The 13,296-nt window shown below is 35.4% G+C and overlaps 2 protein-coding genes across 4 annotated transcripts; one reads left to right on the forward strand and one right to left on the reverse strand.

Annotated features, from left to right (window-relative positions):
• Positions 1 to 1,011: 1,011 nt before the first annotated feature.
• On the forward strand, positions 1,012 to 10,172 carry c11.1 (maestro heat like repeat family protein c11.1). The gene is made up of 12 exons (XM_077440030.1): positions 1,012 to 1,313; positions 1,468 to 1,648; positions 2,669 to 2,840; positions 2,914 to 3,103; positions 3,189 to 6,024; positions 6,332 to 6,485; positions 6,560 to 6,820; positions 6,889 to 7,103; positions 7,182 to 7,379; positions 8,950 to 9,229; positions 9,371 to 9,608; positions 9,669 to 10,172. The coding sequence occupies exons 1-12, from the start codon at positions 1,274 to 1,276 to the stop codon at positions 9,830 to 9,832; spliced, it is 4,929 nt and encodes a 1,642-aa protein (XP_077296156.1). The 5' UTR covers positions 1,012 to 1,273; the 3' UTR covers positions 9,833 to 10,172.
• On the reverse strand, positions 9,847 to 12,651 carry LOC143918250 (uncharacterized). Of its 3 annotated transcripts, none has more exons than XM_077440032.1 (8): positions 12,438 to 12,651; positions 11,653 to 11,840; positions 11,339 to 11,568; positions 11,047 to 11,211; positions 10,884 to 10,962; positions 10,597 to 10,803; positions 10,333 to 10,517; positions 9,847 to 10,242 (listed from the first exon to the last, which is right to left on the reverse strand). In XM_077440032.1, exons 2-8 carry the CDS (start codon positions 11,809 to 11,811, stop codon positions 10,185 to 10,187), a joined length of 1,083 nt encoding a protein of 360 aa, XP_077296158.1. In that variant the 5' UTR covers positions 11,812 to 11,840; positions 12,438 to 12,651; the 3' UTR covers positions 9,847 to 10,184. The 3 variants fall into 3 exon arrangements, with proteins under 3 accessions (XP_077296158.1, XP_077296159.1, XP_077296160.1); XM_077440033.1 differs by having other exon boundaries at positions 11,653 to 11,853; positions 12,438 to 12,640; XM_077440034.1 differs by lacking the exon at positions 12,438 to 12,651 and adding an exon at positions 12,188 to 12,419 and having other exon boundaries at positions 11,653 to 11,853.
• Positions 12,652 to 13,296: the final 645 nt, after the last annotated feature.

Genomic DNA, 13,296 nt, shown 5'->3' on the forward strand with positions numbered 1-13,296 from the left:
AATATAAATTATCTTGCCTTTTTTTCTGTCAAACCCCCCCCCCCTTGACAAAATCCTGGCTACGCCACTCATAGCTATTAGTTCAATATCGAATTTTGTTTTGTAACCTTCTTATATTCCTCAAATACATATATAAAGTCATGGGTCACACCCGAATTTTTTTATATAATATGTTCAATTGTATAATATGTTGCTAGCCTAATTGAACATATGCTAAGACATGTCCCAAGTGAAAACCGTTATGTCCCGACGTCCCGACGAAACTGAAAATGTCCCAATATTCGACAAACGAATAAAAAATAAATAAAAATAATAAAATACGACGAAACGAAATGGTGGAGTTGAAAGAAGAAGGCAGTGCAATGTTTTATTTACAAATTAAAGACCCAACTTAATAGAGAAATAGAACATAGATCGTATTAATCGAAATATGTATGTAAATCTGCTTGATGGTACGAAATTTATCGTCATTAGGCGTCATTTTGTGTTCTATCCTATGTTCCCTCAGAATATGAGTAATTTAATGATGAGTTTAGGGAACTTTCACTTATTTATAATATTTCAACGTTTCAATTGTTTCAACATCTCATTGAAGTATTTGAACTTGGATTAATCGAAGAATTAATATAGAATTTTAATTTTTACATTAGAACTTTTATTTTAGAGTTATACGTAAAAAAATTCGCCTGCGGTGGTTATTTTATATATCAACGCACTGATAAGTTATCTAATTAAATTAAACGAAAAAAAATTTCCTCCATCAAAATGTTCCGACGGGGTATCGGGAAAATATGGCAACGCTAAATTAGGCCAATATCAATTCCAAAATGGCCCCCACCTCCACCATTTCCTGGATCCGCTAGTGGTTTTAATGTACATGTAGGCTGTGTCAATCTCGATCGGTCATGGAACAAGTGGTAATTGGATTATTAGTCACATTGCGGTGGTCACAAAGACAATTTTTGCCATGAAAATCGCGAATACGCAATATTTGGCACTCAAATTCTCGTTAGTGTGATAGTGATCGTTAGTATGATGGACTTTTCGGCTGCTAGATGTTCCGTTATAGAGATTTTAGTGACTTTGTGACTAGTAATCACCGAACCGGAACAAGTACATAATTGTTCAGTGTTTGGTTTTAGCAGTTGGCAGCTCCGGCTGTCACTGGCGATCGCTGTCAACTATTGCCAGTCGTCATCGTCTTCGTCACCATCGTCTGTCATCTGTCATCTGTCACGCGTCACGCGTCTCTGTCTCTGTCTCTGTCAACGTCATGAGGCCTCGAGATCACGAGCTGGACACCGATTTGCGAAGTACTACTCATTCCTCTACATATCATACGAGTGTATATTCGAATGCTTTCGATCCAACGCGAACATGAACACGCTATTGCGCATTTACCCGTTTACTCATCGTGTCCAAATCCGATAGCTGATAACCGATAACCGATTGTCATTGTCTTTTCAGCTATTGTCAACACCCTGTTGGACTCTTTGAACGACAAAAACGAGTCTGTTAATGCCGCCGTCAAGAAATCCTTGTGGAAAATTGCCAACGTTCAGAATGTCGACACAGTTTTGTGCACTTGCAGCGAATATCGAACCACCAAGAAAAAACTTCACAACGGACACGTTGCTAATATTCTCAGGTCACTTTTTAACAGTTTGCCCGCGGCCGTCTTCTATGGAATTTCTGAACTTTGCACGGGATTTTGAGCCTTATATGCGCCTATTTCAACTGTTTTAAGGTTCAAAATTGGTTGAATATATTACTGAGAGTTGAATGCAATATATTCAATTTGCTTAAAATGAATATATACCAGTCAAAATTAGTGGTTTTGTGGAACCATACTGAAACCTCGTTTATGTGAAGTCACGTCTGTTGAACAATGGCTATAAGAAACACGTCTCAATTGTATGAAGAATGATTATTTGACAATTAAGCCAAAACTACGAGATATATTATGTATTTTATTGTTTAAAATAATACTTTATGTGCTAATTAAAAAATCTGGTTATTTGAGTAAATATTAAAATCTGTATTTAAGGTCGAAAACTCGATTGCCAAATTCGCGAAAAAGGTGCCACATACAGGGATTGTTCGCTTTATTTATTTCCGCGGGCAAAGGGTTAACTTTCATCCCAAAAAAATAAATTAATGAGTAACTTGAGGAGTATCCAAATTTTTAAATATTCGAATTTCAATAAACCATTTATAAGGAGGAAAACAAAAAGATATATATTAATAAAATCATTTTTATTCCAATATTGGATATACATATTTATGTATGTGTGTATGTACATACATAATATATAAAAATAACTAATTGTATACATATGTACATATGTTCTAAACTAGTTTTATACATATACATATACATATGTTCACTGTTTTTAACTCCCTGAAGTGTATTTTCACAATTCTACCTAGCCTGCCTCAAATGTATGAATAACAAGTACATATGAATGTGTATTTGTATCATTTTTCAATGGAAAAAAATACGCCCCTTTTACTGTGGCGTGAATTGTGCCGATAATACGACTTCGTGAGATAAAAACGATGTCACATGTATAATATGTAGTTTACTTTGGAGCATTATAAATAATTTAGCAATGACATCCATCAAATAGGATAATAATATACAATATTATTCTGTTTCAAATTTCAGTACCATTGAGCAAATTTGCATGCAAAAGGCGCAAACCCTGGATTTGAATACTGTTGAGATCGTGTTGAACATAACGCTCGATGAAATGGTTTCCAACAAAGATTACATTCCGTCGGTGCAGATGCCTGCGTCGGGAGTACTGGTGGCTTTGAGCAACGCTCATCCGCAAAATGTTCGCTATTTTTATTTGTATGTGTATGTGTTCTATTTATGGCATTTATTTTATCAATAGAAAACTTTCGTAGATTATAACTCGACTGGCGGATTTATTGCAACCTGGAGTTATTCCTCACTACACGATTCCGCACACTTTGGGAACAATAGCGGCTGCAAATAGTCATGGAATTTTGCCTTTCATGAAATCAATTCTTGCCAAAATGCTGCCAACTTTGGGAATGCTGAAAAATGATCCGTTAAAACAAGCTTTTGCCTACGGTATTTACATATAATAAATATTTCCCATTATATTTACTCACAATCAGTCACATTGATTGCTAATAAGACGGTAGTTTTGTTTCAGCTCTGGGGAATTTTTCAATGGCTTTGATGGATTATTTAAGTAATAATACAAATGAAGAAAACGTCTTGGCTAAAGACAACCTCAGCACGGAATTTTCAATAGCCTTCGACGTCCTATTCCTGCATTGGGTCAACTCAAACGAACCGAAAGTTGTCGAAACCATATTGGAAGCGATGGGTCCGATGACGAATTTGCTCTCCAATGAAAAACACGAAATGCTCGTAGCAAAATTAGTTCAAAATATATTTCCATTGTACCGAAAGCCTAATTTGGACTCATATTTCGTCACGCAAGCGGTGACTTACATATTAACGAGGACTGTGAATAAAAACAAGATCCTGTTGACTTCGGCGATGATCGAGAGCATCAATTCAACGCTATTTTCTCTCGTGCTCACTCTGCCAGATTACGATCAGCCGCAAAAGATTAAAAACCATTTTGAAGTATTGCGGTGCTTCGATATACTGTTGATCAATTTTCCGAATTTTACTTTGGAATTTTTGTATCAACACGCTAAAATAAACAACGAAGAAGAGAAAATGAAATCCATCGTGATATTAACTCACTTGCTCACATCTTCAGAGAAGGTGATAGTCGAGAATTTTATTTCAATATTAAAAGACAACATTGTCATTGAGAGTAGTGTCAAAATGAAGAGGGTTTTATTAAAGGCAATAGTCGCACTCGCCTACAGACAAAATTTAAAAGAACCGGATAATTGTGTTTTGTACGAATTTATCATCAAATATATATGCAATACAAAGGAAGAAGACATGTCTGAGAACGACATTTTTGATCTTTTTAACGATTGTGAGAATTCGCTATACTTATTAAGTTCTACGGTCAATGATATTAAACCGGTTTTGTGGCCGCTTTTGCTGAAAGCATTTTTGCAAGCTAAATACAGCAATTCTATTTCAATTCTTGCCAAGTGCTTAATACAGCTCATGCAAATCGACAGTGAGGACAATGAGAGTGCTGTAACGAATGGAAAATTGCATACGCCTTCCAATGAAGCGATATTCGTTCGTTCTTTATCTCTTTTGAACTATCCCTACAATGAAAAATTGTACAGGAATATATTGAACTTTCTTCTGAAATTTTGTGAAGATATTCATAAGAATCTGGCCATCTCGTGGGAATTGGATCTGAAGAATCATCTGACGTACTTAAACTCCAAAGATTTCTCTGCCGTCGTTTGGGAATCGATGATGTTGGATCTGTTTCGTTCGGCGATATATCTCGTCAACGACAACTCTTGGGTTGAATGTATTTGCCACAAAATTCTAGAACAAATCCCACAGTGCGAATCTTGCATCTCTCAAAAAGGCATTCTGTATAAATTTTTGGCAATTTTGCTTTGCAATATGGTAGATCAAAAAACTGTCGAATACAGACTTGACACTTACTTCAACGCACTTCCGAACGCCGTCACCGGGGAAGAGGATTATTTAGCCGAGGCTCTGGGTATCGCTTCAATCAAACATGGTCTTCGCATTGTGGAAAAATTAGACGAGCTCTGTAAAGACATAGAATCTCGAAAGGCAAGCCGATTTTTGAAGTTCAATTTCATGAAAAATCCTAAACAAGATACATCCATCAACAATTTGAAGCAAACTATCACTCTTTGCTATGGATACGTGGCTAGAGAACTTTTAGATTTCCAGATTTTGGAGAAGTTAATCCGTACCGATGCCGAGGGCTGTGGCTCTTTGATCCGGTGGCTCGTTAATATTTTGCAAAGTACGTCAACATCGTTTAACTTGATGCGAGCTTCTATCAGTACGATACATCTTCTCGCAAAAGCGATTCAAGTCATACCCCATAATATAGTTTTGCACGATAGATGGAAACTTTTGAATTTAGTTCTGGATCAGATGCTTGAAAAAAACTCGACGAAAGATGACATTGAACTCTTTCCTAAAATAATCGACGCTACGACTTCTTTAGCACTTTTGCCCAAGCATTTGGTACCCGAAGAGCGGAATGCCGTCTTAAGATTGATATATAGTAAAGTAAGCAATTCCATCAACTTCTTGGAGAATAAAATAAACACTAAGCAGTTGGACGAAGACGAGTTTTCAAATTTAGTGAACGATATTCAATGTTCTCTGGATTCACTCGTGAAAGAATTCATAATGCAATCGACGTGTCCTAGTACTTTAGATGACATGTTGAGCATTTTAGACGAATGGATAACCAGCGATAGCAGAACGGTTCGTCTTGCAGCTTTAAGGTCGACGCAAGTAGCCTTATCATCGTTCATACAAAACATAAAATTAACGTATGAAAACCCTAGCAGGTTCAATCAAAGTGGACTCCTGATGGGTAGAATGATATCCAGATGTAGCGACGAGTACTCCACCATCAGAAGCACTTCAGTAAATTGCATCAAAATACTCATTCAAATCATCAACTTGTATGATGGTCGTCTGATCGATCCCCAATGTGAGTCGGCACTATCGAAACTCGAAAAAGAAATCGCTAGTGACGATCCTCTCGTGTTGTCGAATGCAATAGAACACATTGGCGATATCGTAAGCGATAAAGTGCAGCATCAGCAAATTATGCAGCTGACCGAGACGCTGTTGTTCGGCTTACAGATCAACGGCTCGTCTGGAAAGGGATGTAATGTCGTGCTGAATATAATTTTCAAGTCTAAAGGTCAAGATTTCTATCAAAACGTGAACGATATTATGGGACTTGTATTGAAAACGCTTCAGAAAATCAACGGTGCTGAAAAAGATGCGCTATTACAAGTCATGTTGACCTTTACCAGACATCATTTGAAACCTGTCGTAGCGTATCTGTTAATGCAGCCTCTTCCATTTGAAAAGTAAGTTTATTTTTTTAGAATCGAATTTACTTCTGATTGTCTGATAGATTGCTTAAATTCATATTTGTCTAACTACGTATGTATGTTTTCTGTCAAGAAAATAGTATGTAAATTCATCCAAATATTGACTAACGACCATGAAATGAAGCTAACGTATGTGTATAATACAAACTGTAAACTTGTCTATGATTTTTTTTTTTTTTTACTTAATTTTTTGTAATCACGAAATGTATCAGTTTATAATAACACATACATAGTATGTTTATGTACGTGCAGTTTCTTGATTGATATAATTTTATGATTGTAGATGTGTGTGCGAATGCTGGAACGTATTAGCCCACGACTCGTCCATAGCTTTGCATACAGTTGAATACTTCATGAGTGTCCTGCAAACGGAACCATTGTTTGAAGAATCCCACAAATATGATAGCGGAAAAGTGGCGACAGTTGAATATCTATCGGTGACTATTTGGTACATGTTTTCTTTTAAAAGTTTGCACATTTCTTGTTTTACTTTTGTCGTGTTTCATTTTAGGTCATAAGCGCCTTGTGTGAAGTATTGAGTCAATCACAAACGAAGAATATTTGCACCGAAAAGTTCGCCGAATTGTTTGCAGCGTTGTACACAACTCTCGTATGTTTCATCGGTGCATCTCCGCCAGCTCACTCCATTCAGACCGAAAAGAAGAATGAAAAGTTCGGTTTCATTCCTAACTCTCAAAGTGTGAATCTGTCACCCGTAAGAATCACAATAGACACGATGAAGGCGCTTCTGATCAATGCCAATTGTATTAAGGTTGGAGATAAAACATATCTTGCACTTAAAAAATGACACCCCGCTTTCAATACTATCGATGTTTTCAGGTGCTCGATGTCTTCTTATTATGCAATCAGTTGGAAACCACCGAGCTTCTCAACTCTTTCTTAGATATAGCGCACAGCATTGTCGCCGTATTTTGTGAAGACTACCCTCAACATCTTTCAAAACTCGTAATGTCTCTCAATCAGTATGCTCGATGCTCATTAATCTCGCAACGAATAGCCGTCGTCGCGTTCTTCAGTCACCTAGTCACTTTTAGGCATGTCTCCATATACATATGTAATACGTACGCCTCAAAATACCATATATAACATGTTATGATGATTGTATTTTGCAGATGTATCGACAATTTGGTAATGTTAGATACCGTAATGGCAACACTAAACGCTGGTTGGAGAGATACAGCATTGGAAGTGAGAGCAGTGAGTTTATCTGGTTTGAGTAACGTGAAACACTTGCAGAAAGACCAACGAGAATCTTTGATGCAATCAGTTATATTAAATTTGTACCATGGACTAGATGATCATCAAGGAAAGTACGTGTTGAAGTAACACTTACATATTAGGGGAACCGAAAAGTAATCAAAATTTTTCAACGAGCTCTTTCCCAGTCAGTTTGTGTCGAGATATGGTCCAGTAAACACTTAAGTTTTGTTATTATGTTGAAGTTATTGTTGTAAATTTATTGTTTCTGTTAAAAAAGAAGAATTTCTACCTGAGGAAGGATGTTGAGACCAATAATAGAGGAAGGGAACTTGCGTCATTTTATGCTGTTTATGTTGGACCAAGTAATGAAAACAATCAATGATACTTAGGGGATATTCTGAAACATAAAAAGTGTCATCAGTGGTATGAACAATTTAAAAATAGGAATAGGGACATCAAGGAGATTGCACGAAAAGAAGAGCTCAAAAATTAGATGATGATATCCTGACGTCAATGGTGGAATCAGATCCTCGTGAAACCATCGAGGAATTATCGTTGAAAATTGGCTGTCCATGGTCTATATAGTTCAGGATCATCTTCGTCACATAGGAAAATTGCAGACAGGGAATTTGGGAATATTTTTTTGATTACTTTTCGGTCTCCCTAATACTTCACCATATCCTACTTACATATGTATTACTCGCATGCAACGTTCTCTCAGAGATGCACAGTGCGCAATTTTAAGGGTGAAAACACACAGCGGTGCACGTGGCACATGGTTCTTTTTAGATACTTTTAAACATGCGTAAAAAATGGGTCGTGCCATGCACACATTCATGGAACATCCAACACACCCCGCTCCAAAATGACCCTCTAGTGTTGTTTTCGGTAAAATTGTATCCCTGTACATATTTATCCTTGCTTAACAGTGATCGATAACGGTGTATCCCATATTTGAAGAAATGTAGGAGATCAAGATTTATGTAAGAGTCTCCACTCCGCACTCCGAACATTCCAAAACTAGTAATTCATTTGTTTTTACGTTTAACCACATAATATTTGAAAGATGGAAAAATCGATTCGTTGACAGCGTAGGTCGGGGATACCTACCTCTTTCACCATATTATAACCTTGGCACATGGTAAAGATCTTTCAAATCTCTAACCCCGACCACCGGAATTTTTGCATATCGTGTAAGAGATAAATTCTTGACTATATGGACCATACATTTGTATTTTAAAGGTTCCTTGAAACGAGTACGTAGACAAATATAGATTGAAATATTCATGAATCTCTTGAGATCAGCAAAGAAAAGTTAATTTATAGGTTCAAGCGGTGTTTTCATTCGGAAGAAAAATAAAATATGTGTGTACATGAAAATCAATTTGTTTCAATTCAATTAAAAAAAAAAAACTATCCCAATAATATTAAGCTCGTGTCTTTTAAATTGTTTAATCTGCTATTTTGATTTTCTGCATAAAGACCATATATTCTTAAAGGGAACGTTCATTGCTCACATGCCCTCCTTTATTATTCTAATATATAATATTATATTGTACATTTTCATACACACATACCTACATATAATATTATTGGAATAAAGGATTATGTTTCTTTACATGTACAGAACTAAATCTTACTGTTTAAAATAATTACATATGACATATGCTTTCTTTTCAGTATGACGATGACTAATGTGCCATTAATTTCCATGATCAATCTGACCGAATTTTTATTACTGGATGCAATAAATAATGAACTTCTGGAACTATACTCCCCGATATCTCACAGAATAAAGGCTTTTATGAATACGGAGAATCCAGCTTTGCGAGAAGCTTCAATACGACTGTTTGGTGAAATTGCGTACAGGCACCAATCTGATGGTGTCAAAGAGCAAGCGTTTACTTTGTTTCCATGTTTTTTGCTACATCTCGCAGACGACGATGTCGACGTAGTAAAGGTAATACTCGTTAATAATTATTTATTATTGTCCATTCAATAAGCTCACAGCCGAAATGTAACGTGACCTTATTTTAAGAACTTGTATCCCCGTACATTTTTTAATCACATTACTGAATTTGAATTATTTGTCTTATTTAAGGCATGCAAGCAAACTTTGAAGAAAGTTTGTCCGAATTTCGACACACCCAATTCAAACACTATGATACAAAATCACTTGATCGATTCGGCTAAACTCCATATCACCAGTTTCACCACAGATCTTATCAAGTGCATGATCGGAGAGAGTCCGAACAGTATACCACAGTTGCTCGAGAGTACGATGAACTATTTGAACAGTCCATGGGAGAATATCAGGGCTAATTCAGTTGTCATTATAGGTAAGAATTCAGTCGAATCTTTTTAGAGTGGTCCATTTATTTATTGATGAATTATTTCAGGCTTACTGTTTGTGGATTCAGATGCGACGTTTGCGAAAGAAGAAGATTATAAGAAGAATTTAAAAGTCTTAACATTCCGTCTTTTACAACTTTTGAAAGATAATAATAGTAATGTGAGAGCATCTGCCGCTACTGCGCTCAGTAATCTGTATCAAATTATATAATTTTTTTTCTATTTGGACTGCTTATTGTTGTATATTTATAATGTATGAATAATATATGTATATGTAATCAATAAAATCGCTTCACGCTTTGTTTAACGGGACTGATCTGTGTGTGTGTGTGCACATGCATACTTGTTGTACTTGGCTTGAAACAATCAATGACTAGCTAAATATTATAAAATGGTATTTATTTACGAATGACTTATAAAACTGTACATGCATGAATGTAATTATATGTATGATAATTTTATTGACTGTTGAAAATCTTAATAATACAAAAATATATGTAAATATACAAAATACTGAAATAAATATATTGGCGAGTTATGTATGTATTTTACTTGTGAATTTTTTATTTGCTACTGTATTCTTGAGCGATTATCAATTTTTCCCTGTCTATATTTTTCTTCCTGCAATGAAAATTTACAAAACATAAAAATGTAAACTTTGACACACTATCGAACCTATTTTCAAATAAACTTACAACTATATGTACTTACATTTGATCGTTGTATTTCCTTACATATGCATTTGCATTTTTTATCAACTCCTCGTTTTGTATAAATTTCTGCTTATTTCCTCTGATTTGATTCTGAACATCATAACGATATTTTTCATTTTTCAATTTCGAAATGAATTCCTTTTCGATCAATTCCTTTTCTTCCTGGCTGGCTTTGTCTAAAAGCTGATGAGGCGTGTTTAAATTTATTTCAGAGAACAATACCTTGCATCGTACGTATATGTTTTTAATAAACAAAACCTACCTGTTTCCTATACTTGACTTCGTCTTCTCGGAGATTCTTTTCGCGTTCCATGTGCATATTAATTTGCATCTTTAATATATTTACTAATTCGTTTCTAAATGAAATGATCTTGTTCGATTGAGCTTCTTCGGATTCTGCTTTTTGTTTCACCATATATTCGTGTTCTTGTAGGTCTTTGATTAATCGCATCCTTTCATCTATCAGTCTCTATAAATATTATTTTAAGTTTGAGAGTAAGACACCGGAAGATTATATCATTTTTAAATTAAATTGGAAGATAAAAATACCTGTTGCGCCAACATATTTGCTGCTATCATATCACATATGGCTTCTTTCCCCTTCATTTTCTTTTTTAAATCTTCTAATCTGAAAAGCACATTTCATTGTTAATTAAAAATGAAATAAACCTATGTATTATAATAATATAATTAAAATTATGATAGGACATACAATTTTGATTTTCTCCGATTTTGCAACTCCTCGTATTCTTTGGCTTTCCGTTCTTCTTCGAGTGATATTAATTTATTTTGGTGAGCTTCTGCTTCCTTTGATTTTTTAAAGAGATCCATTTCACGAATTAGGAGCGACGCCAGACTTTTTTTGGATTTATCTTCCCTAAAAATGTGAGACTTAATAATTATTCAGTTAACATACGTAAATGGGTCTAAAATGAAAATGAAAATGAAAAAGCAATTTTTCGATGACAATAACAATCGAGTTTTGTACCGAAATTGGTAATTACCGAAGCTTTTCATCAGTCAATTGTACTTCCAATTCCGCTAATCTAATTTTCTCTTCCAAAATTTCATTGCCGTTTCGCGCCTCAGACCTTCGCTTCAAATCCATCTGAAGCTGCAACGTCTGGCCGTACCTGAGTTGCGTTTTATGGGTCTGTTGCATTTCTAGGTTTTGAATCTCGTCGCTCTGTGCCAATATTCGAGACAAAGCTTTGGATTCTTCCCGACTATGCACCTACGTAAACGATCATCTCTTTTATAATAAAAACTTAGATTTCACATTTAGCATGTCATAATCGAATCGAATAAAAAATAATACTTGTTTTAGCAAGTCTCTGTGACGTTTTTCTTTGATTTGGCAAATTTGCTCTTTTAGCAGGAGAGCGTCGCGTAGTTTTTGTTCGAAAGAACGCAGTTCAGGCTCGTTCCGTCGCAACGCTTGTCGCCTCTTGGCTGCGATCAACTCTTCATCTTCCATCGTTATCGACTCGTATTATTCGAACGCACCTTCAAAATTTAACTAAAATTTATAATCAAATACTTCGAGAACTTGCGGAGCTACATACATATATAATTTTGAGCTCGGAATGGACCACAAAATGTTATATTATATGTAAATAAGTGTGTATGGTTATTTCGAGTATTTGATTCGATCTGCAAATATGTAGTGTAATGGTCGGCCGTTCAGATTTTAAAACTGTAAATACACGTGTGTTATAATAAATGGAAAAAATGATTATTCCAGGATGTCCAAGGTATTCGAATGCTGTTTCCATTTATGTAAGTAATGTAAATATAAAAAAAATGAAATTAGAAGGTCCTACTGTACTACATACTATATCCAAGATATGTACGTATGTAGGTGTCGTCGATAAAGTGAGGTGAAGTTAGGTTAGAATTGGGAGTCGAGAGAGTGGTGTGCTCGTGCTCGTGCTCGTACTCGTGCTCTACCAAGTGTCCTAATCTTCTATTGAGTGAGTATTGATGGTGACTGATTGTGTGCTGGTAGCTGGTAGTATGCTGTGCACATTGTAGCAATAACAATCATGTGAACAACTTGTGTTGAAGTGTGGTGTGTGTGTGTGTGTGTGTGTGTATACTTACGCGTACTGCACTGCTACTACATATGTACTTGCACTAGAGTGCACTCTGCCACTACTGCTTACATACGTAGACACTTTTGACAATTCATTTGACGATTAAAATCGAGTTTCAAGAGGCGAGAGGTGAGAAACGAACACGAAGACAACAAACGCGAGTGAAATCTGACATTTGCCCCTTCAGCCCTCACCCCTCACCTCGCACAACGCGACACTTTTGCCAACCTTAGCATGCGATTACACCTTCAATGTGAACAAAAATTTATGTGCGACATGTTTTACTTGGGTTGCCTTTCATTGTTGTATGTCAATACAAATTCAATAATAATGCTATGTTCCTATGCAAAATATTCTTTGAATATAAAAATATCCTTTGAAATAATAAGGTCTGACTAGTTTGTAAAATAAATGAAATTTTATAGCACTCTGTGTGTCTGAGTGTGTTTCTGTCTTTTTATTATTTTATATATTTATACGTATATATAAAATTATTTTTATCTCAACCGAAAGTAGTACTTCTACCCTATAAGATCGAGGTATTTCTATTTTTTTCTCGGAAACTTTTCGACGTATTGAACTGACATTTTATATCTATAATTATAAACCTAATGCTTGATATATAAAATTTCGTGAACACCTGTTGACCGAAAGTGACAGCTTACTCCTGTTGGCAGTTTACCGGATTTTTCTTCCACTATTTAAAATTGTGTATTTAAATCTTACTATATCGTCGAAGTATGTATAATCAAATGTTATTTTGAAAGTATGAAGTAAATTTAAATCGCTGGTTGATAATTTATTTATTTATTTAAAGTTTGGACCGTTGTAGCATTACAGGAATTCCTAATGCGCCACAATGGTCA

This window comes from Arctopsyche grandis, chromosome 10, assembly GCF_051622035.1.
Source record: "Arctopsyche grandis isolate Sample6627 chromosome 10, ASM5162203v2, whole genome shotgun sequence".
In the NCBI taxonomy this organism is placed as follows: domain Eukaryota; kingdom Metazoa; phylum Arthropoda; class Insecta; order Trichoptera; family Hydropsychidae; genus Arctopsyche; species Arctopsyche grandis.

Coding starts and splice junctions, on each gene's coding strand:
- LOC143918250 (XM_077440032.1), bottom strand. CDS start 11,811: ATGGAAGATGAAGAGTTGATCGCAGCCAAGAGGCGACAAGCGTTGCGA. Junction 10,963..11,046: donor AATCGGAGAAAATCAAAATT/GTATGTCCTATC, acceptor TGTGCTTTTCAG/ATTAGAAGATTTAAAAAAGA. Junction 10,804..10,883: donor CAAATATGTTGGCGCAACAG/GTATTTTTATCT, acceptor TAATATTTATAG/AGACTGATAGATGAAAGGAT.
- c11.1 (XM_077440030.1), top strand. CDS start 1,274: ATGAGGCCTCGAGATCACGAGCTGGACACCGATTTGCGAA. Junction 1,649..2,668: donor CACGTTGCTAATATTCTCAG/GTCACTTTTTAA, acceptor TTCAAATTTCAG/TACCATTGAGCAAATTTGCA. Junction 6,821..6,888: donor TCAATGCCAATTGTATTAAG/GTTGGAGATAAA, acceptor CGATGTTTTCAG/GTGCTCGATGTCTTCTTATT.